The following is a 23,532-nucleotide window of genomic DNA, read 5'->3' on the forward strand; positions in this document are numbered from 1 at the left end:
CGCAGGAATGGGACCAACACTTTGAAGATTGGTGGACTTCAACTCCCAGAATCCCCCAGTCGGCCAAGGAACTCTGGGAGTTGAAGTCCACAGGTAGTCCAAGGGGCTGAGGTTGACCAGCACTAGTAGAGGGGTCAAGGCAGGAGGATGGCTGCTCTCCATCATTGCCTTTGGGGCTGTAAGAAGGATATTTTCAGTTTAATATTTTATTGTAAATTGTATTGTCCATATTTTTTCATCTATCTGTCTATCCATCCATCCACCTGCCTATCTTCTACCTACATGTCTATCTTATCTATCTACCATCTATCTGTCTGTCCACCTACCTACCTACTAAGATAAAATACAGGAAATAGTATGGCAGACTAGGTGGACCATGAGGTCTTTTTCTGCCATCAATCTTCTATTTTTCTACCTATCTTTATCTATCTATCTATCTATCTATCTATCTATCTATCTATATCTACATCTACCTATCTACCTACCTACCTACCCACCCATCCATCCACCCATCTACCCATTCATCCATCTTCTACCTACCTACCTACCTATTTTATCTATCTACCATCTATCTATCTATCTATATCTATCTATCTATCTATCTATCTATCTATCTATCTATCCATCCACCCATCTACCCATTCATCCATCTTCTACCTACCTACCTACCTATCTTATCTACCATCTATCTATCTATCTATCTATCTATCTATCTATCTATCTATCTATCTATCTATCTATCTATCCATCCATCCATCTTTTCCTATCATTCATCTACCCATCCTTTATGTGTCTATCAATCATCTTATCTCATCCAATGTCTTTTCTTTTATACACTGAGAGCATCTGCACCAATGACAAATTCCTTGGGAACCAATCACACTTGGCCAATCAAGAATCCTCCATCCATCCATCCATCATCTATCTCATCTTTTATATCTGTCTGTCTTCCTGAGTGGCGCAGTGGTTAGAGTGCAGCACTGCAGGCTACTTCAGCAGTTCAAATCTCACCACCGGCTCAACGTTGACTCAGCTTTCGTCCTTCAAAGGTGGGTCAAATGAGGACCCAGATTGTTGGGGGCAATATGCTGATTCTGTAAACTGCTTAGCGAGGGCTGTAAAAGCACTGTGAAGCAGTATATAAGTCTAAACGCTATTGCTATTTATATCTCTATCTGTCTGTCTATCCATCTACCTATCAATCATCATCTGCCTATCTGCTGATTTAAAAAAAAATAATCTCTGTGTTTTTGTGTCTTTTATTAGTGTGGTATGTCAGCATTTGCTGTAGATGGTGCCTGCTTAATAAACAAATTTAACCGCTTAACACTTTTGAAGTTGATATGCCTTTAAATAACTCATTCCAGCAAATCACCATCAACATAAGTCAGCTGTTTGTTTGTTTGTTTGTTCATTCATTCATTCATTCATTCATTCATTCATTCATTCATTCATTCTTTTATTAGATTTGTATGCTGCCCCTCTGGGGCGGCTCACAGCATACAATAATACAATTCATGACAAATCCAATAGATTTAAAAAACATTTAAAATCCCCATTATCAAACCAGACATACACACAGACATACCATACATCAATTGTATAGGCCCGGGGGAGAGGGGGGAGGAATGCCTCAATTCCCCCATGCCTGACGGCAGAGGTGAGTTTTAAGGAGTTTACGGAAGGCAAGGAGGATGGGGGCAGTTCTAATCTCCGGGGGGAGCTGGTTCCAGAGAGTCGGGGCCGCCACAGAAAAGGCTCTTCCCCTGGGACCCGCCAGATGACATTGTTTAGTCGACGGGACCCGGAGAAGACCCACTCTGTGGGACCTAACTGGTCACTGGGATTCGTATGGGAGAAGGCGGTCCCGGAGATATTCTGGTCCGGTGCCATGAAGGGCTTTATAGGTCATAACCAACACTTTGAATTGTGACCGGAAATTGATCGGCAACCAATGCAGACTGCGGAGTGTTGGTGTAACATGGGCATACCATGATTGCTCTTGCAGCTACATTCTGCACGATGGAACAGCACCTCTCCCCCTCCCGCCAGGATACCCAGCACCAAATACTCACAAGAGTTATGAAAACGAGGAGGCAAATCTGATGAGTAGAGAATAATCCCTTTATTAAAGATACAGTACAGTTGGTTTAGTTTAATACTGATTTCCCTGCTTGTTTTTTTCATGACTATTCCTATAATACATTCTTTACTCCAAAGTTCAAACAGTTACATCCATTTATTTATTTTTTTAAAAACCTCATAGGCCAAATACTGATTGTAATGATGGGAATAATTAAAAGCTAGCACAGGTTATGTGCCTCTATAGGTCTGTGTGTGTGCGTGTAAAAGGAAAACACCGATAAACCCAAACACCGTTATAGAAGAGTTAAAATCTTCCATTATGCAAGGCAGGCTGATAAGTGTTTTCTTGACATTTCTTTTGTGTGACATTCAAAAGGAGAGAGAAAAACCAGTGGCATCATTTTTGTCTCTCTTAAGAGTACACGGCATAACTCCACAGAAACACCCCCCGGGCATGAAATTAGCATGAAAACAGTTGTGCTGTTTTCTACTTCTTCAAATGTTCTTGTAAGGTTATCAGCTTCTTAGAAACTTCAGCTTATTATTTCATCAATGACTTTTCTATTTTACATTCATCTGGAACTAAATTCCGACCCAGGGGAAAATAAATAAATTACATCTTACTTGGTTTTTTTTTTTAAAAAAACGGTCTTGGTTTCAGGATGGACTTTTGATTTTTAAAAAATCTGTTACAGGATACAAACTGTAGCCGGAAGATTTTTTTTTTGTCCTTTTTTGGTACATGCAAACTTGCCTCGTTTATCTCCCCTACAGCCCACCCCCAGTCAGGAAATTAAAAATCCCCACGTTTGAGGCTGTTTTAAAATTCATTAAGTCAAGTCACGGTACACAAGAGCTTTCTTTTTCAGAAGAACAGAAGCACTAAAGACAATCAAGGTTGTTTTCCAAAATATAAATCTTTGTTTTTCTTAAATATATTTATATATGTACTTATGTACAACTCTACAGAAGCTGGGGGGAAAAAAACATGGAGAGATTTCCCCAAAACGCACAGCTGGAGAGGTTTCGTTAAGGGGGGAAAATAAAAATATTTCCCCACCTGCTTTGTGGGTATTTTTTTGCCTCGACAAAAATTCTCACACCGTTAAAACGAAATCTCGCGGACAGGAAGGCACTACCTATAGATTTTGCACCAGTAGCACACGCACGGAGGCTTTCTCACGCGTGTCGGTTGATGGAGAGATCACAAACCCGAGGAAAATCAAAAAACAACCAACGAAGGTTGGGGAAAAAAATCAAAATAAAATAAGAACTCGCCTCTTAAACCCATTCCAGTGTGAGAAAGTTACAAACGCTAAAAAAACCCCTCCCAACAACGTACCACTTGGAGGAGCGTAGTAGTGCAAATAGGAAAATTAACAGCATAATTTCAAAGAGCTTTAAATGAGCTAAAATAGAACTAAAGGCTTGTTGGTTTGTCGCCCCCTCCCCCCTATATCTCCTCTTGTTTCCTCCCCACCCGCACCCCCAAAACTAAGCCACGTGACCAGAGGTAACGTTCTGGATGCAGGCACCCAGGAAATGAAATTTCTAAATGTTAAATTGTTTATTTTAATTTCGTCTTAAAAAGGGCAGAATAAAACTATATCTTGCTGGTGGAAGACCAGATCCACCGCCTCTTTTTAATCTGGGCGGCGGCGGCGGCTGTAAAGGGAGGAAAAAGTACCGGTCCCTTCTCTCTTCTGGCCCCACCCTTGGAAATCTGGTGGTGGTGGAGGACGAGGTCCAACTTAGCGCCCGAAACAACGTTCATTTTTCCCCGTGGCGGCCCCGTGTCAGAAGGTCTCGTCGTCGTTGCAGTTGGCGGTCCAGTGGCCGAACATCTCGCAGATGGTGCAGTAGGGCCGTTCCTCTTTCCGGCTGCCGTGGTAGGTGGAGTGGGGGGGCTCCTCGGGCGCCTGGGCTTGCGTGGGACAATCTTCCGTGTCGTGGAGGTCGAAACAATCACAGATGTCGCAGAAGAGGCGAGGTTTCCTCTTGACGTGGCGGTCTTCCTCGCTGTCGAGAGAGAAAACGGCTTAAGAAAAGCTGGCGGCCTCCCACGAGTCGTGTTGGGTGACTGAGGAACGTGGTTGAGGGACAAGAGCTTGCAAGAAGTTGGGGTTTTGGTTCCTCAATTCTCCACGCCAATGGGACTCAACCTTGGCCATTTAATGAGGCCTGGACTACAAATCCCAGCATTCCCCAGGGTCTGGCCTCTCTAGAGAGCAGACTCTATGATTGTTGGTGGTCAGTGGTTGGTTTATCCAAGGCTTTAAGCCAATGTTCCTCAACCTTGGCCACTTTTAAGAAGTCTGGACTTCAACTACCCAGCATTCCCCAGGGTCTGGCCTCTCAGGAGAACAGATTCTATGGTTGTTGGTGGTCAGTGGTTGGTTTATCCAAGGCTTTAAGCCAATGTTCCTCAACCTTGGCCACTTTTAAGAAGTCTGGACTTCAACTACCCAGCATTCCCCAGGGTCTGGCCTCTCAGGAGAACAGATTCTATGGTTGTTGGAGGCGAGTGGGTTGGTTTATCCAAGGCTTTAAGCCAATGTTCCTCAACCTTGGCCACTTTTAAGAAGTCTGGACTTCAACTACCCAGCATTCCCCAGGGTCTAGCCTTCCTAGAGAGCTCTATGGTCGCTGGAGGTGAGTGGCTTGGTTTATCCAAGGCTTTAAGCCAATGTTTCTCAAGCTTGGACCTCAACTCCCAGCATTCCCCAGAGTCTGTCCTCTCTAGAGAGCAGACTCTATGGTCGCTGGAGGTCAGTGGGTTGGTTTATCCAATGCTTTAAGCCATTTTTTTCAAGCTTGGCCACTTTTAAGATGCCTGGACCTCAACTCCCAGCATTCCCCATATAGCACAACCAGATGGGGAATTCTGGGAGTTTATTTATTTATTTATTAATTATTAATTAATTAATTAATTAATCAGATTTGTATGCCGCCCCTCTCCGAAGACTCGGGGTGGCTCACAGCAATAATAATACAATGTAAACAAATCTAATATTTAAGTTAATTTAAAACCCCAATTTAGAAACCAATCATACATACTAGCATCCCATGCATAAATTTTATAAGCCTAGGGGGAGGGAAAGTGTCAATTCCCCCATGCCTGACGACAGAGCTGGGTTTTAAGGAGCTTACGAAAGGCTAGGAGGGTGGAGGCAATTCTGATATCTGGGGGGAGTTGGTTCCAAAGGGTTGGGGCTGCCACAGAGAAGGCTCTTCCCCTGGGCCCTGCCAAATGACATTGTTTAGTTGATGGGACCTGGAGAAGGCCAACTCTGTGGGACCTAACTGGTCGCTGGGATTCGTGCGGCAGAAGGCGGTCCCGGAGATATTCTGGTCCGGTGCCATGAAGGAATTGAAGTCCAGTCCTCTTAAAGTGGCCAAGGTTGAGAAACCCTGCTCTACGTCACCCAGCTGCGCCTACCATAAGTAAAACAGCCGCACGATTTTCCCAACCACCAACCTGTCGTAGTTAATAACTTCTTCCTCGTCTCCGTTGAGAGCCGCCTCGGACATCTTGTTCAGCTTTGATTTCAGATCGGCGTTTTTATCCTGAAGGTCCACAATGACCGAATTGAGGAAGTCGATCTGAAGGGATTGAGGGAAAAGAAGAAGGAGAAGTCAATCTCACCGCATGCAGCAACTGGATCGACCAAGTTGTTCCTCCTAAGCAGGAGACATTAATCTTCACCCACAACGTGCTAAACAGGGTCTCCAGGTGTTGTGGTCAGCTCTGGCCCTGCTCCTGCCCCAAGGACTGTGGATGTGGGGGAGACATCCACATGCTGAAGGCCTGTTTTGCCCCCCCGGTGGAATCTGCTGATGAAGGCTCCTCTGACCAAGAAGACATGAGTGACAGGGAGGAGGAGAGTGGGGCAGACAGCTCAGAAGGAGATCAATTCTCTAGCTCCTCCTTGGATTCAGAACAAGAGTTAATGATACAGCCACGCATGCGGAGAGCGATGCATAGGCAGCAACAACTGAGAGATTATTATCAAAGAAAATGAGGCCACCTGTGGTTGGGTGGGGCTGTGGTCATTAGTGAGGCTGCTATAAAGAGCAGCCTGTGGGTTTGGCCATTGAGGAGGATTATCTGATCCTTGTGTTTCGTGACTGCTTTGCTGACTTTGACCTTTTGTGTGCTGATTTTTCCCCGCTTTGAAACTAAACCAGAGCAAAGTGTGTTTCACTTTGTGAAAGAAGAAGGACTGTGAATTGCTTCACAGCTGCAAGCTAAGTATCACAGAACTGATAAGGGACTTGTACAAATTACCAGTTTGTTTGGAGACCAGTGCTCTTGGCTATCCCAAAAGAGGGCTTGGTTTAAGGGAATTTTCATTATAAAGAACATTGTTTTGAATTTTCAAACGTGCGTGTGTCTGAAATTTGTACCTCTGAATTGTTGAGAGGAGTCTGCCAGAGAGCCCGACAGAGCACCAGGGTGGAAAAGCATTTTGAAATTCCCTGATATTTCCCCAACGTTTCCCTACAACTTGCAATCTAGTTAAGGCCGCGGTCGTAGATGATGTCATACCAAACGGCTGAGCCATGGAGAAATAGCTGAGGAAGCAAGTAGTTGCCACAGCTATGCTCATTTTTGCTTGACTCTGCTAGCTGTAGTTCAGCAGTTCGAACCTCACCACCGGCTCAAAAGTTGACTCAGCCTTCCGTCCTTCCAAGGTGGGTCAAATGAGGGCTCAGATTGTTGGGGGGGCAAGAGACTGACTTGTAAACCGCTTAGAGAGGGCTGTAAAAGCCCTGTGAAGCGGTAGATAAGTCTAAATGTTATTGCTATTAACAACTGCAGTGATTCACGCAACACCAGTGGCAAAAAAAGGTCACAAAACAGGGAAAAATTCACTTGACAAATATCTCATTTAACACCAACAAAAAATGGGGCTCAACTACAGTCGTAAATCTAAAAATAAAAAATAGAGAATCGCTCTTTTGATTTGTAAAATGAGACACCCCCCCAGAATTGTAACCAGGAATAGCTCCATCTCCTTGGAGGAGGGAGAGAAAGAGAGCAGGGAGGAAACAGCCCACGGGAGACCCCCAGCAGACCCCCAAATCCTAGGGGGGATAACTCAGGCACACCCGTTGATAGTTTCTCCTCCTCTCTTCCTCCGTTTTGTCACCAAAAAGAACCAGGGTTGCCTCTCTCGGAGGCTGAAGGGAGGAGAAGGAAAAAAGCAGAGGGACTCCAAGATTATGACGACTGAGAACACTTATTTAAGAAAATAAAAATAAAGCAGAAAGCTGACACCAACCATTTGCTGAAGGCAGAAGGTTATCCCCAGCCGCAGATCCAAGCAAGGAGTGAAAAGGGGAAGGGAAGAGAGGAGGAAGGAGGAAGGAAGGAAGGGAGGGAGGGAGGGAGGGAGGAAGGAAGGAAGGAAGGAAGGAAGGAAGGAAAAAACAAAAAAACCAAATATTAGTATGTTAAGGACAAAGATCAACTCAACTTCAAGCATTTGGGGAAGGGGGAATACAGTCTTTGGACCAGTTTTTAATAATAATAATAATAATAATAATAATAATAATAATAATAATAATAATACATTGGCATCCTCTAGCCTTGAAAGACTGGTATCATGCTCTGGATTCCCTGGGTAGGTTTATTATTATTATTATTATTATTATTATTATTATTATTATTATTATTATAATAATACGAAATCCAGCATAGTGATCTCGTTTGCTGTGTTGTACTGACATAATAATAATAATAATAATAATAATAATAATAATAATAATAATAATATAGAAACATAGAAGGTTGCCGGCAGAAAAAGACCTCGTGGTCTATCTAGTCTGCCCTTATACTATTTCCTGTATAATATAACAACAACAACAACAACAACAACAGAGTTGGAAGGGACCTTGGAGGTCTTCTAGTCCAACCCCCTGCTTAGGCAGGAAACCCAACACTACTTGAGACAGAGGGTTATCCAACATCTGCTTAAAAACCTCCAGTGTTGTAGCATTCACAACTTCTGGAGGCAGGCAGTTCCACTGATTAATTGTTCTGACTGTCAGGAAATACCTCCTTAGTTCTAAGTTGCTTCTCTCCTTGTTTAGTTTCCACCCATTGCTTCTTGCCCTACCCTCAGAGGCTTTGGAATGGAAAAACGATGGAAAGATATGATGAAGAGGACGTAAACCTACCTGGCTCTCTTGGGCCTCTTCCTTTTGGAGGTCGCCACTAGATGAAACGTCTTGGGACGAGATGGAAGATTTAAAAAAGAACACGTTAGAAAGACAGGAAATTAGAATCCCAGCGACCGGTTAGGTCCCACAGAATGGGCCTTCTCCAGGTCCCGTCCACTAAGCAATGTCGTTTGGCGGGACCCAGGAGAAGAGCCTTCTCTGTGGCGGCCCCGACCCTCTGGAACCAGCTCCCCCCAGATATCAGAGCTGCCCCCACCCTCCTTGCCTTTCGCAAGCTCCTTAAAACCCACCTCTGTCGTCAGGCATGGGGGAATTGAATTGAAATTTCCCTTCCCCCTAGGCTTATAAAATTTATACATGGTATGCTTGTATGTATGAGTGGTTCTTTAAATCGGGGGTTTTTAGATTATTTTTAATATTAGATTTGTTTACATTGTCTTTTTTATTGTTGTTAGCCACCCCGAGTCTTCGGAGAGGGGCGGCATACAAATGTAATAAATAATAATAATAATAATAATAATAATAATAATAATAATAATAATAATAATAATATGGGATTCGGGACTCTTTGGGAGCGTTCAGGTGACTTGGGTCTCAGGTGGCCACATCTGGATGTGCTCCTCCACGTCTGGCTAAAATCAGATTGTTGGGAGCAAGATTGTTTTTAACCTTGGCCAGCTAAAGAGATGCGGGCTTCAAACTGAATTGCATTGGCTACCGATTGGTCTCCGGATACAATTTAAAGTGTTGATTATGTCCTATATAACCCTACATGGCTTAGGACCAGATTATAAATGTAGATGAATGAAATAATAAATAAATGAATAAAACTCCCAGAATTCCCCAGGGTCTGGCCTCTCTAGAGAACAGACTCTATGGCTGCTGGAGCTTGGTGGGTTGGCTGGACCAACACTTTTAAGCCAATGTTTCTCAACCTTCAGCACTTTAAGAGGAGTGGACCGCAGTATCTTGAATTCTGGGAGTTGAAGTCCACCTCTCTTCAAATGGTCAAGGTGGAAAAACAGGGGTCAGTTGCACTTTTCCCAAATGTCACCTGGTTTGAATTCTGAGGTTGGAAGTTCACACCTGGAGATGTTGGGTCTCTCCATATTTCCAGTCACTCATGCCCTCATCACCTCGAGGCTTGACTACTGTAATGCTCTCTACATGGGGCGACCTTTGAAGAGTGTTCGGAAACTTCAGATCGTGCAGAATGCAGCTGCGAGAGCAATCATGGGCTTTCCCAAATATGCCCATGTTACTCCAACACTCCGCAGTCTGCATTGGTTGCCGATCAGTTTCCGGTCACAATTCAAAGTGTTGGTCATGACCTATAAAGTCCTTCATGGCATCGGACCAGAATATCTCCGGGACCCCCTTCTGCCGCACGAATCCCAGCGACCGATTAGGTCCCACAGAGTTGGCCTTCTCCGGGTCCCGTCGACAAAACAATGCCGTCTGGCGGGACCCAGGGGAAGAGCCTTCTCTGCGGCGGCCCCGACTCTCTGGAATCATCTCCCCGCGGAGATTAGGACTGCCCCCACCCTCCTTGCCTTTCACAAACTTTTGAAAACTCATCTATGTCGCCAGGCGTGGAGGAATTGATATATCCTTAGCTGCCTTTGATTTTATGGATGGTGTGTTTGGGCTGTATGACTGTTTTTTATATTAAGGGTTTTAAATTGTTTTTAATAGAATAGAATAGAATAGAATTTTTATTGGCCAAGTGTGATTGGACACACAAGGAATTTGTCTTGGTGCATATGCTCTCAGCGTACATAAAATAAAATATACATTTGTCAAGAATCATGTGGTACGACACTTAATGATGGTCATAGTGGTCAAATAAGCAATGAGTAGAAAAATCACTGGATTTGTACTGTTTTGTTGTTGTGAGCTGCCCCGAGTCTTCGGAGAGGGGCGACATACAAATATAATATAATAATATAATATAATATAATATAATATAATATAATATAATATAATATAATATAATATACAGTAATATAATATAATATTATATAATATATAATATAATAATAATAATAATAATAATAATAATAATAATAATATTATTTACACCTGTCACGACCGAATTGTGTTTGAGTGGCATGCATGTTTGCTCTGTGGATTTTATAATTGGGGTTCTATTGTTTTCATATTTATATTTGACTTCTATTACTATTGTAATTGTACTTTTTAAATGCTGTTGTAAGCCGGCCTGAGTCCCATTGGGACTGGGCAGCATAGAAGTCGAATAAATAAATAAATAAACCCCCCATTAACCTGGGCTACCTGAGGAGCCGGCTTTACCTGAAGAACTTTTTTGGCTCTCTTTGAGCTTCTGCTCCAGGTTCTTCACTTTGATCTCCAGTTTAACCTTATCGGATTCCAGGGACTGGACGACCGAGTGCAAATTCCTGGCCGTAGCGTTCTCTCCGCGGAGCACCGAGACCTGAAAAAGTCCCAAAAGAAAGAAAGAAAAAGGGGGGAGGGGGAGGGACACAATGTGAATTTAATAATCTCACGGAAGGAAAGAAACTAAGGGCATCCGGATAGCTCTTGACTTACAAACAGCCACTATTAAGCCGAGAATTTTGCATTGGTAAGTGAACCCTGAGGAAGGAGGGGCTGAGGGTAGGAAGGATGGAAGGAGAAAGAAAGAAGGGAGGGAGGGACAGAAGGGGCAAGGAAGGAGGGAGGAAGGGAGGAGGAAGAAGGAGGGAGGAGGGGAGGGCAGGAAGGAAGGATGGAAAGAAAGAGAAGGATGGGATAGAGGGGGCAAGGAAGGAGGGGGGGAGGAAGGAAGGAAGAAAGGAGGAGGAGGAAGAAAGGGATGGAGAGCAGGAGGGAGAAGGAGGGAGGGAAAGAGGAAGGAAGGATGGAAGGAGAGAGAAAGAAGGGACAGAGGGGTTGAGGAGGGGAGGAATGGAGGGAGGAAGAAAGGAAGGATTCTCAAGGAGTCTTCGGAGAGGGGTGGCATACAAATCTAATTAATAATAATAATAATGATGATGATGGAGGAAGAAGGGAAGGAGGAAGAAGGAGGGAGGGGGAGAGGAAGAAAGGATGGAAGGAGAGGGAAGGGAGGGATGGAGGGGGGAGGAAGGAGGGAGGAAGAAGGAAGGGCATGAGAAGAAGGGAAAGAAAGAGGAAGGAAGGATGGAAGGAGAGAGAAGCAAGGGATGGAGGGAGCGAGGGAGGATGGGAAGGAGGGAGAAAGAAAGGAAAGAGGAAGAAAGGAGGGATGGAGGGAATGGGGAAGGAAGGATGGAAGGAGAGAGAAAGAAGGGACAAAGGGGGGTGAGGAAGGAGGGAGGAAGAGCCAGAAAATGGAAGGAGAGGGAAGGAAGGAAGGAAGGAGAGAGAAGCAAGGGATGGAGGGAGCGAGGGAGGATGGAAAGGAGGGAGAAAGAAAGGAAAGAGGAAGAAAGGAGGGATGGAGGGAATGGGGAAGGAAGGATGGAAAGAGAGAGAAAGAAGGGACAGAGGGGGGTGAGGAAGGAGGGAGGAAGAGCCAGAAAATGGAAGGAGAGGGAAGGAAGGAAGGAAGGAAGGAGAGAGAAGCAAGGGATGGAGGGAGCGAGGGAGGATGGGAAGGAGGGGGGGAGAAAGAAAGGAAAGAGGAAGAAAGGAGGGATGGAGGGAATGAGGAAGGAAGGATGGAAGGAGAGGGAAGGGAGGGGGGAGGAAGAAGAAGGAAGGGCATGAGAAGGAAGGAAGGAAGGAAGGAAGGAAGGAAGGAAGGAAGGAAGGAAGGAAGGAAAGGAGTTGTGTTTTGTGGGCCACCCAGATACACATTTCTCCGTTTGTACCTCATTTCTGAGTTTTTCCAGCTCTTCGTCCCTCTCTGTAATCAAGGCACTAGTAACACTGATGGACTTCTGCAATGAAGCTCTCTCTTCATCGTTCTCTTTTATTAACTTGGCTTCTCTAAAAGAGAGGGTCGAACAACATTCAGAAGAGTTGTGGCATTAATCTTCTAGTAAAAACCACAGGGGGGGTGGGAGGAAAAAAAGAGGATTAAGGGCAACTGGGCTTTCTGGGGTTTTAAGGGTCCTTTGATTGGAGGAAGTTTTACAGCTGGTGTTGAATGATGGGGGAACTTATAACGACAGGGAGACAAAGTGAAAAGGTTTTACCTAGGGAGGGTCATGCCAGAATCTGCATATCACCGTATCCATTTCAGGGTTTTATTAAAAAAAGATTATTTTTTTAAAAAAGAAAGATGTTTATAGGCTCGGGAGATCAAAGAATTGAAAAGGGAGGGAAAGAGTTTTGCAGAGGGCGAGCCGGACGTTGGTCATTTCTCAGGACAAGACCACAAAAAGACATGCAAAGCTCAAACACACATACACACATATACACACACACACACACAGTTGTCATGCAAAGCAGGGATTGTGCTGGAATTATCGGCTGGTTCTCCCTCAATTCTGTTAATGTCTTCCGTTTTGTGGGCCATTCTGAAATCTCATTTGAGATTTAAAATCAGAAATTATTTTAATTTTTTTTAAAAAAAGAAGTAACTCCAATAAAAGAAAACGTGGTTCAGGGTGAAACGGTGGAGTTTGCGGGGCTCCCTGAGTTTTCGTTGTTTTCCTGCAGACATCTCGCGACCCGACTAGGTAATATCATCAGCGCTATAAGGGGGAAGGGTTTGTGTATTGGAGGAAGGGGAAGAGAGGGAGGGAGGAAGAGGCACCGGACCAGAATATCTCAGGGACCGCCTTCTGCCACACGAATCCCAGCGACCGGTTAGGTCCCACAGAGTGGGTCTTCTCCAGGTCCCGTCGACTAAACAATGTCGTCTGGCGGGTCCCAGGAGAAGAGCCTTCTCTGTGGCGGCCCCGACCCTCTGGAACCAGTTCCTCCCGGAGATTAGAACTGCCCCCACCCTCCTTGCCTTCCATAAACTCCTTAAAACCCACCTCTGCCGTCAGGCATGGGGGAATTGAGACATCTCCCCCGGGCCTGTACAGTTTATGCATGGTATGTTTGTGTGTATGTCTTGCTTTTAAAATAAGGGTTTTTTAGTGTTTTAAATTATTAGATTTGTGGACATTGTTTGACATTGTTTTTATTGTTGTTGTGAGCCGCCCCGAGTCTGCGGAGAGGGGCGGCATACAAATCTAATAAATAATAATAATAATAATAATAATAATAATAATAATAATAATACTAAGGGGCTTAGAAGCATTGCCTTTGTCATGGTCAGACCATTTTCTACTACGGCTTGACTTCCTGGGTCCAATCCTTCCCCGCAGGGAGGCGGAACCAATGAAGATGTTCCGCCCCAGACGCCTGATGGACCCAGAGGGCTTTCAGACGGCGCTTGGGGTTATACCAGAGGCACTTGTCCACAGTTCGGCAGAGTCTCTTGCGAAAGCCTGGAACAAGGCTGCAGCGGAGGCTCTTGACCGGATTGCGCCTTTGCGACCTCTCCGTGGCGCTAGACCCCGTAAAGCCCCATGGTTCAACGAGGAGCTCCGGGAGTTGAAACGCCAGAAGAGACGTCTAGAGAAGCGATGGAGGAAGAGTAGGTCTGAATCTGATCGAACACTTGTAAGAGCTTTTATTAAGACTTACAAAGTGGCGCTCAAGGCGGCAAGATGCGCGTACCATGCCGCCTTGATTGCATCAGCGGAATCCCGCCCGGCCGCTCTGTTTAGGGTGACCCGCTCCCTTCTTAACCAGGGGGGAGCTGGGGAGCCCTTGCAGAGTAGTGCTGAGGATTTTAACACGATTTTCGCTGATAAAATCGCTCAGATCCGGGCCGACCTCGACTCCAATTGGGAAACAGAGTCGACTGACAACGAGTCAGTCGAGGTGACTGGGGCACGTACTTGTCCACCTGTCTGGGAAGAGTTTGATCTGGTGACACCTGATGAAGAGGACAAGGCCATTGGATCTGTGAGTTCCGCCACCTGTTTACTGGATCCGTGTCCCTCCTGGTTGGTCTCGGCCAGCAGGGAGGTGACACGGAGCTGGGTCCAGGAGATTACCAACGCTTCCTTGGGGAGGGGAGTTTTTCCAACTCTCTATAAAGAAGCGCTTGTGCGCCCCCTCCTCAAGAAGGTCGACTCCGAGGTCTCTCCCTTGTGGGGTACCTCAGGGGTCGGTCCTCTCCCCCCTGCTATTTAACATCTACATGAAACCGCTGGGTGAGATCATCCGAGGGCATGGGGTGAGGTATCATCAGTATGCTGATGATACCCAGCTTTACATCTCCACCCCATGTCCAGTCAACGAAGCAGTGGAAGTGATGTGCCGGTGTCTGGAGGCTGTTGGGGCCTGGATGGGTATCAACAGACTCAAACTCAACCCGGATAAGACGGAGTGGCTGTGGGTTTTGCCTCCCAAGGACAATTCCATCTGTCCGTCCATTACCCTGGGGGGGGAATTATTGACCCCTCAGAGAGGGTCCGCAACTTGGGCGTCCTCCTCGATCCACAGCTCACATTAGAAAACCATCTCTCAGCTGTGGCGAGGGGGGCGTTTGCCCAGGTTCGCCTGGTGCACCAGTTGCGGCCCTATCTGGCCCGGGACTCACTGCTCACAGTCACTCATGCCCTCATCACCTGGAGGTTCAACTACTGTAACGCTCTCTACATGGGGCTACCTTTGAAAAGTGTTCGGAAACTTCAGATCATGCAGAATGCAACTGCGAGAGCAGTCATGGGCTTACCTAAATATGCCCATGTTTCGCCATCACTCCGCAGTCTGCATTGGCTGCCGATCAATTTCCGGTCACAATTCAAAGTGTTGGTTATGACCTTTAAAGCCCTTCATGGCACCGGACCAGAATATCTCCGGGACCGCCTCCTGCCGCACGAATCCCAGCGACCGATTAGGTCCCACAGAGTGGGCCTTCTCCGGGTCCCGTCAACTAAACAATGTCGGTTGGCGGGCCCCAGGGGAAGAGCCTTCTCTGCGGCGGCCCCGACTCTCTGGAACCAACTCCCCCCGGAGATTAGAACTGCCCCTACTCTCCCTGCCTTCCGTAAAGTTCTTAAAACCCACCTTTGCCGTCAGGCATGGGGGAACTGAGATATCTCCCCCGGGCATGCACAATTTATGTTTGGTATGTTTGTGTGTGTGCTTGTTAGTATATATTGGGGTTCTTTTTAAAAACTTTTTAAAATATTTAAATTTATTTGAATCTATTTGGATTTGTACGATTTGTTTATGCTTTGTTGTGAGCCGCCCCGAGTTCGCGGAGAGGGGCGGCATACAAATCTAAATAATAAATACATAAATAAATAAATAAATAAATAAATAAATAAATAAATAAATAAATAAATATAATAATAATAATTTTCCCTACTGGAGCAACAGTGTGGCCCTTTACCGTTAGGAACCCAATACTGGTCCAGCTAGAAAGAACCCCCCCCCCCCAGCCCCCAAGACAACTAGCAAAGAAGCCGCCATGGCCGGCGCCTCACAGAAGGCCTTTCAGAAACGACGCAGATGTTCGTTCGGAGTGACAGAAGCAGCAAGGGACAATTCTGGGGCGGGTGACACGGAGGCACACCGCGGCGTCACAGACGGCTGAAGTGTTTGCAACGCCGAGACAGAAGGCTACTGTTCCCAACCAAGCGGGTCTCCTACAGATCAGGAGCTCCGTGGTTTTTCTCCCAGGGAAAAATTTAATTTAATTTATTCGATTTCTATGCCGCCCAATCCCATAGGACTCGGGGTAGATTACAACAATAAAAAAGCAATACAATATGGGTCCAAAGACGGGCTACAAGAATGGTGGAAAGGTCTTAAGCATAAAACGTATCAGGAAAGACTTCATGGACTCCATCTGTATAGTCTGAAGGACAGAAGGAAAAGGGGGGACATGATCGAAACATTTAAATATGTTAAAGGGTTGAATAAGGTTCAGGAGGGAAGTGTTTTTAATAGGAAAGTGAACACAAGAACAAGGGGCCACAATCTGAAGTTAGTTGGGGGAAAGATCAAAAGCAACATGAGAAAATATTATTTTACTGAAAGAGTAGTAGATCCTTGGAACAAACTTCCAGCAGACGTGGTAGATAAATCCACAGTAACTGAATTGAAACATGCCTGGGATAAACATAGATCCATCCTAAGATAAAATACAGAAAATAGTATAAGGGCAGACGAGATGGACCATGAGGTCTTTTTCTGCCGTCAGACTTCTATGTTTCTAATAAAAAGAAGTCGAACAACAATAGTAATTAAAACCCTGTAACCCTAACAACCCATTAAAAAAAATAAAAAATAAGGAGTGAATGTTTTCATTGAATTTTTATTTATTTTATTCATTGAATTTGACTTCTATGCCACCCAATCCTGAAGGACTCAAGGCAGCTCACAACAACATAAAATTACAATAACTATAACAATATGAATGTTGAGGGATTTATTATTTATTTATTTATTAATCAGATTTATGGGCCTCCCTTCTTGTCACGGACTCGGGGGCGGCTTACAAGAATATCGCTATACTGTTTTACGTTGTTCATATCGCTTGCTTTGTACTGTTTATATTGCTTGTTCACCGCGCGGAGCCCGAAAGAGGAGTTGGTTTGTTGATTTATTGATTGATTTGATTTGTATGATGATGTTACCTAGTTTGGGTCATGAGACGTGTCCAAGGAAATTGCCCACAATAAGAGCAACAAGTGCCACATGGTTGTATGCGCAAGAACGGATTATAAGTCATTTCTTTCATTGCTAGCCACTAAAAAAAACAATTGTTAAGTCGAGGACCAATATGATCTCAAACTCAGGAATTAGTAATTTCATGGATGAGAATTGCCACTCAAAAATAGCTTTGAACCCCTTCGGGAAAGAAGGGCCCTTATTTAATTTTTAGAGAATTATGTCAAGACTTGTATTCGCTAAAGGCTACTCATGGCTCAGCCCACCAGGAGCATCTCTTGAGTATAGGCCTCTTAGCTAGGGGTAAATTTCACTTCGCCAAAAGGTGTTGGCTTCATTTCTGAAGATTTATTAGTTTGGTAACTAACTCCGGGCCCGAGCGCAAAGCGTTAATTCCAAACAACGGCTAGGAACACCACCCAGAGTTTCCCCTTTGCCATAAAAAGGGAAATTGAAAAGAAATTGCAATAACGGAGCAAGTACCTTAAAGTAATACTGGGCAAGCTTTAAAAATGCAAGATAACAAGAACCACATGTTAGAAACATGGCAGAGAAATGCGAGATACAAGTAAAGGAAGAACTAAATTTGCACCCAAGGTCGATTCTGCTTGTTGTTATTAAAATAGAGAGAGATCTATATATATATATAAAGATTCAACACTGCCGAGTATTTTACAAACTCAAACAAATAAATAAAAAATTCAAAACCAAAAAAGGGGGAATAAAAGCAAGACACGGAGATAACAAAAGGCAGCCCAAAAAAATAAATATGTACATCGATTTCATTGGAGGGAAATAAAAACATAAAAGTTTATTTATTGTAACGTGGATAGACTTTCTTTAGTCTTACCATTAAAGACACACAGATATAGCAAGGAAGCAGAAAGGGTAGGAAAGGGAAGAAGAGATTTATAAAACAGCGCAGAGCCAAGTCAGACAGTCAGCAAACTCACAACGAGTCTTAAGGATCCGAAATAACATCAAATTCCCTGTCGGCTTCTTACCTTCACCTTCCAAAGGATTAACCCAGTTTCTAATTCTAACAGCAGTAAGGAACCCTCAATAATTGGGGATTCTTCCCTGAATTAAAGATGGTCGAAGGGAGGGTTTGTTAAAAAATATTCATGGACTGGGAGAGCCATGTTAACAAGGGTAGCCAATGAAGAGACGCAGCAACTAAGTCATCCAAGACTTCTGACTCTGTGCCGGGAATCGAAACTGAGAAGCTTAAGGCTGGGCGTGGCTCTGCCCACTCTCTGCTCTTCGCCTACACTCTGTGCTTGTTTGCTCTGCTGAAATGAAACTAACGCTGCTGCTTGTGTTTACCGGTAACTGACTGAATAATAATAATAATAATAATAATAATAATAATAATAATAATAATTTTTAATAATAATTGAATTCTAATTGTGGTACTGCAAATATAAATACTGCTAAAAAATAAATAAATAATGGGAACACTTAAACAACACAATATAACTCCAAGTCAATCAAACTTCTGTGAAATCAAACTGTCCACTTAGGAAACAACAGTGATGGACAATCAATTTCACTTGCTGTTATGCACATTCAACTTTGTACAGAACAAAGTATTCAATGAGAATATTTCATTCATTCAGATCTAGGATGGGTTCTTTGAGGGTTCCCTTTATTTTTTTGAGCAGTGTGTATATATATATATGTATGTATCACATGTTTTTGCTTGTTGTTTAGTTTGTTGGCTATGAATAAATTAACTGCCTTGAAATGGCCCTGGGTTGGGACTCGAGACAAAAACTTTCTGGCATCCTACACGGGAAGAAGCCCGAAAATGCCAAGACCGTCATACCTGTACCCGTGAAAATCTACAAAAACATATATATATATATATATATATATATATATATATGGATACTGTAGCCTAGAGGATAATTCTCTGCCTTACAAGGCAAAGGTTGCAGGTTCAAGTCCCAGTGGGTATGGCTAGCTGATGAGGCCAAAATAAGGCCAAAATAGATGTATCCTAGTCTCCCTTAATTTTCAAATTCAGAAAAAAAACCATGTGACACATACAGATAGAATTGTCAGCTATCAATAAAATTAACTGACGTGGAAATGGCCGTAGGTTGGGCCGAGAGGCAAATAAGGAGCTGTGATGTTCCTTCAATACACCAGGGTGATTCAACACAAAAATACGTAACCCTTCCCTGGTGCAGAGCTGAAGGGATTGGATACTGTAGCCTAGAGGATAATTCTCTGCCTTACAAGGCAAAGGTTGCAGGTTCAAGTCCCAGTGGGTATGGCTAGCTGATGAGGCCAAAATAAGGCCAAAATAGATCTATCATAGTCTCCCTTAATTTTCAAATTCAGCAAAAAAACCCACATGTGACACAAACACACACACACATATATATAATTATTATTATGTTTATAAAGTACTGCTAGTTATTGAATCCAGCTAAATTTGTCATCTGTGTGTGCTTTTGGTTTTGATTTTGCAACAAATTTTAATAGGTTCCAAGCTTCTAAGTTTGATATTTTTTGGGGGGTGGAGGGGAGAAAATTATCCATGAGGAATTTAGAAGCTGGACAAGGGGAGGGCTTTGGGGATTTGAGATGTCTCTGTGAAAATCCCCCCAGGGCGGCTAAACATGGCTCTGAGTTAAGCAGGATGGAAAGGCAGAGATTAACCAAGTTCTGGGGATGAGCGAAATTATATCAAAGTTCCCAGAAATCAATGCTTCCACCCACATTCTAGGAAGGGGAAAGGACACAAGGAGGCTTTGATGTACATTTAAGGTAATGTTCCACCTGCCAAAGACATTTTTGAACAGCCCAAGTAGAATGCTAAGATTATTTTAAGTGCGGAAGGGTAGCGGGGATCAAAGAATTCCATTTCAGATTAATGTTCTTTCTTTCTTTCTTTCTTTCCCTCTTTCTCTCTCTCTCTCTTTCTTTCCCTTTCTCTCTCTCTCTCTTTCTTTCTCTTTTTTCTCTTTTCTTTCTTTCTTTCTCTTTCTCTCTTTCTTTCTTTCTCTTTCTTTCTCTTTCTTTTTCTTTCTTTCTTTCTCTCTTTCTTTCTTTTTCTTTCTAAGTGCCCCGAGAGCTTGTGCAAACCAACTCACCTCTTTTTCATCTCCAACAGCTGATTATTGAGGACCGATCTCTCTTCTTCCAACTGGAAAAACAAAGGAGAAAGGAAGGGAAAAAGAAGGTTTTTACTCTGTCCATTTAGGCCTCTCTTTCAGACCATGTACCTTTAAAAAATAAAGTTGGGAGTCTTGAATCTATTCCACATCTTTGCAAAAAAAAAAAAAGGGGATTTTATTTATCCACTTCTAAGGCTTTGGGGAACCGAGTTATGCAACCAGCTCTGCCTTCTTATAATTTCATTCATTATTAATTTTGTATTTACAATGCCACCCACTTCAGAAGATTCCAGCAGGTTAACAGATCCAAAAATAGAGTTAAAAGCATGGCAGCCCTGATTAATAAACTCAGCCACAGCAATAACAACACAACACACACAAAAGGGAATAGAATACCGCCTTCGTTCCCATACACTTATTTATGATTAAAAATTAGCTTTAGGAGACCCCTTTTAACATCTTATATCCTCCCAGCCTCTTCTTGCAGGAAGCATCTTCTAACCTCAAACCCCATAAGACATCCTACTGCTTGTGTAAAAAGACCAAAATAAAAGACAACAAATCATTTTAGACCAAGAATAGGGCAGAATCAAAAACAACCCCCTTGTCAAGCACAAAGAATGAGTTAAGTTCCAGTTAAACTACTAGCTGGATAATCCTGGGAGTTGAAGTCTGTACATCTTCAAGGGGGGCAAGGTTAATAAACACTCTTTAATTTCCTCTAAAGTGAGATTTACAGCACAGATGTAGATTCCCTCTTCTTTCTCCCACTGCTTCAACATAATCTTCCTAAAAAGCCATTTCCTTCTGGGGCAAATTTAGAGTGACTGTGGGTGGGGGGGGCTCTTGAAAATGAGGCTAGTTTGCAAACCTGCTCCAAAATAACCCCCCCCCCCCCCCATTCCACAGAAAACCTGGGAATTCTGGATGTCAGGGTCCTAAGATATTTAGCAATAGCAATAACACTTGGACTTATATAACGCTTCATAGGGCTTTTACAACCCTCTCTAAGTGGTTTACAGAGAGTAAGCATGTTGCCCCCAACAATCTGGGTCCTCATTTGAGCCATCTTGGAAGGATGGAAGGCCGGGTCCAACCTTGAGTCAAGAAGGAAGGAAGGAAGGAAGGGAGGGAGGGAGGGAGGGAGGACGGAAGGAAGGAAGGAAGGAAAGAAAGAAAGAAAGAAAGGAGGATGGAAGGAAGGAAAGAAAGAAAGGAGGAGGGATGGAAGGAAGGAAGGAAGGAAAGAAAGAAAGAAAGAAAGAAAGAAAGGAGGAGGGATAAAAGGAAGGAAGGAAGGAAGGAAGGAAGGAAGGAAGGAAGGGCAATAGCACTTACACTTATATAACGCTTCATGGTGCTTTTACAACCCTCTCTAAGTGGTTTACAGAGAGTAGGCATATTGCCCCCAACAATCTGGTCCTCATTTGAGCCACCTTGGAAGGATGGAAGGCTGAGTCAACCTTGAGCCTGCATCCATCTATCGGTCTGTCGTGTCCGTCTGTCCATCCATCCATCCATCCCAAAAGTAATAGCACTTAAGACTTATACAGTATACCGCTTCACATGGCTTTCCAGCCCTCCCAAAGCGGTTTACCAGAGAGTAAGCATGTTGCCCCCCAGTTTGCTGGACACCTGAAATTGCATGATTGCTGACTCTGGGTTTTAATTACGGTTTTATTGCTTTAGATTGTACATTTTCGACTTTCTTTTTAATTGCTTTTGTATTTTTATACTGTCGTAAGCCGCCCTGAGCCCTTGGAAATCAGGCGGCATAGAAGTCGAATGAAATAAATAATAATAAAATAGCTGACCTTCTGGTGACTGGCGAGGTCTCCTTTCCCCAACTCTTTGCAAGTTTGAGGTTCTCCTCTTGGAAGACGGCGAGCTGTTGCGATTTCTCCTCTTCTGCCTGCTTCAGGGCTTCTCTGGAAGGGATAGGGAAGGCGACCAAGCAGGAAGGTTACCATAGGAACAAGGAGGATGGATGGGGAAGGGGGCGAGAGATTGGGGAGGGGGGGAGAGGAGAGAGAGACACACGCTTGCAAAAACCGCGTCACGGTTTGTCACGGTTTGACGAGACCATCGATTATTAAGGGAAAAAAACAGCCTGCCCACCCAGCCTCTGGTTTCATTCACCAAAGATGGGGCCGGCTCATTTTGGCTGTTGCCCTGTTTTTCCCACCAAGCATCCCTCCGAGTTAAAAACCCTATAAATAATAATAATAATAATAATAATAATAATAATTAATAATAATAATAATAATAAATGATAATAAATAATTATACTAATTTATAAATTAGAATAATGATATAATAAGAATAATAAAAATAAATAAAAATAATAATAAATGAAAGAGTAGTAGATCCTTGGAACAAACGTCCAGCAGATGTGGTTGGTAAATCCACAGGAACTGAATGTAAACACGCCTGGGATAAACATAGATTCATCCTAAGATAAAATACAGGAAATAGTATAAGGGCAGACTAGATGGACCAGGAGGTCTTTTTCTGCCGTCAGTCTTTCTATAATAATAATAATAATAATAATAATAATAATAATAATAATAATAATAATAATAATAATACAGTGATCCCTCGTTTTTCACGGGGGATGCGTTCCAAGACCACCCGTGAAAAACGAATTTCCGTGAAGTAGAGAAAAATTTTTTTTTAATGTATTTAATGAGTATTTGTACTTTTAAAACCCACCCTTTGCATGAAACAGTCATTCTATAATGTTTCTCAGCTGGAACTACATGGGATATCCCACCAGTTTCTTTCATAGAGTACAGTAGCACTGTAGAAGAATTTTAAGGATTTTTAATGGATTTAAAATTTTCAATGGATTTAAGCCCCCTTTGAAAACCCGTGAAGTAGCGAATCCACGAAAGATGAACCGTGAAGTAGTGAGGGATTACTGTGATTATTATTATTATTATTATTATCATCATCATCATCATCATCATCATCATCATCATCAATACAACACAGCAAACAAGATCACTATGCTAGATATCGTATTATTTATTTATTCATTCATTCATTCATTCATTCATTCATTTATTTATTTATTTGATTTGTATGCTGCCCCTCTCCGCAGACTCGGGGAGGCTCACAACAGCAATAGAACAATTCATAACAAGTCTAATAATTTAAAAACATTTAAACATTATTATTATTATTATTATTATTATTATTATTATTATTATTATTATTTAGACTTGTATGTCGTCCCTCGCCGTAGACTCGGGCAGCTCACAACACATCAATAAAAAACAATATACAATAACATATCTGATCCAATCCATATAAATAGCTAATCTAAAAAAAAAACAATTCTAAAAAGGCTAAAACATAAAAAAATCACTCTTCTGGATTCAAACCACAAACATACCGTCCCGATTCCTCGGAGAAGGGCAGCATACAAACCTAATTAATAAACAAAATAAATAAATACCGCACATTGATTGGCCAGGGGCTAGGGTCCAGTGACCCC

The 23,532-nt window shown here is 43.2% G+C and overlaps 1 protein-coding gene across 1 annotated transcript in view; it reads right to left on the reverse strand.

Moving 5' to 3' along the window:
- Positions 1 to 2,103: 2,103 nt before the first annotated feature.
- CLIP1 (CAP-Gly domain containing linker protein 1) overlaps positions 2,104 to 23,532 on the reverse strand; it is an 84,857-nt gene continuing 63,428 nt past the window's right edge. Inside the window, 8 exon segments of the mRNA XM_070763251.1 lie at positions 2,104 to 4,104; positions 5,564 to 5,688; positions 8,269 to 8,318; positions 10,585 to 10,726; positions 12,087 to 12,204; positions 20,010 to 20,062; positions 21,848 to 21,888; positions 21,891 to 21,963. Of these exon segments, the coding sequence (XP_070619352.1) occupies positions 3,882 to 4,104; positions 5,564 to 5,688; positions 8,269 to 8,318; positions 10,585 to 10,726; positions 12,087 to 12,204; positions 20,010 to 20,062; positions 21,848 to 21,888; positions 21,891 to 21,963 (825 nt within the window). The 3' untranslated portion in view covers positions 2,104 to 3,881.

This window comes from Erythrolamprus reginae, chromosome 10, assembly GCF_031021105.1.
Source record: "Erythrolamprus reginae isolate rEryReg1 chromosome 10, rEryReg1.hap1, whole genome shotgun sequence".
Lineage (NCBI taxonomy): Eukaryota > Metazoa > Chordata > Lepidosauria > Squamata > Dipsadidae > Erythrolamprus > Erythrolamprus reginae.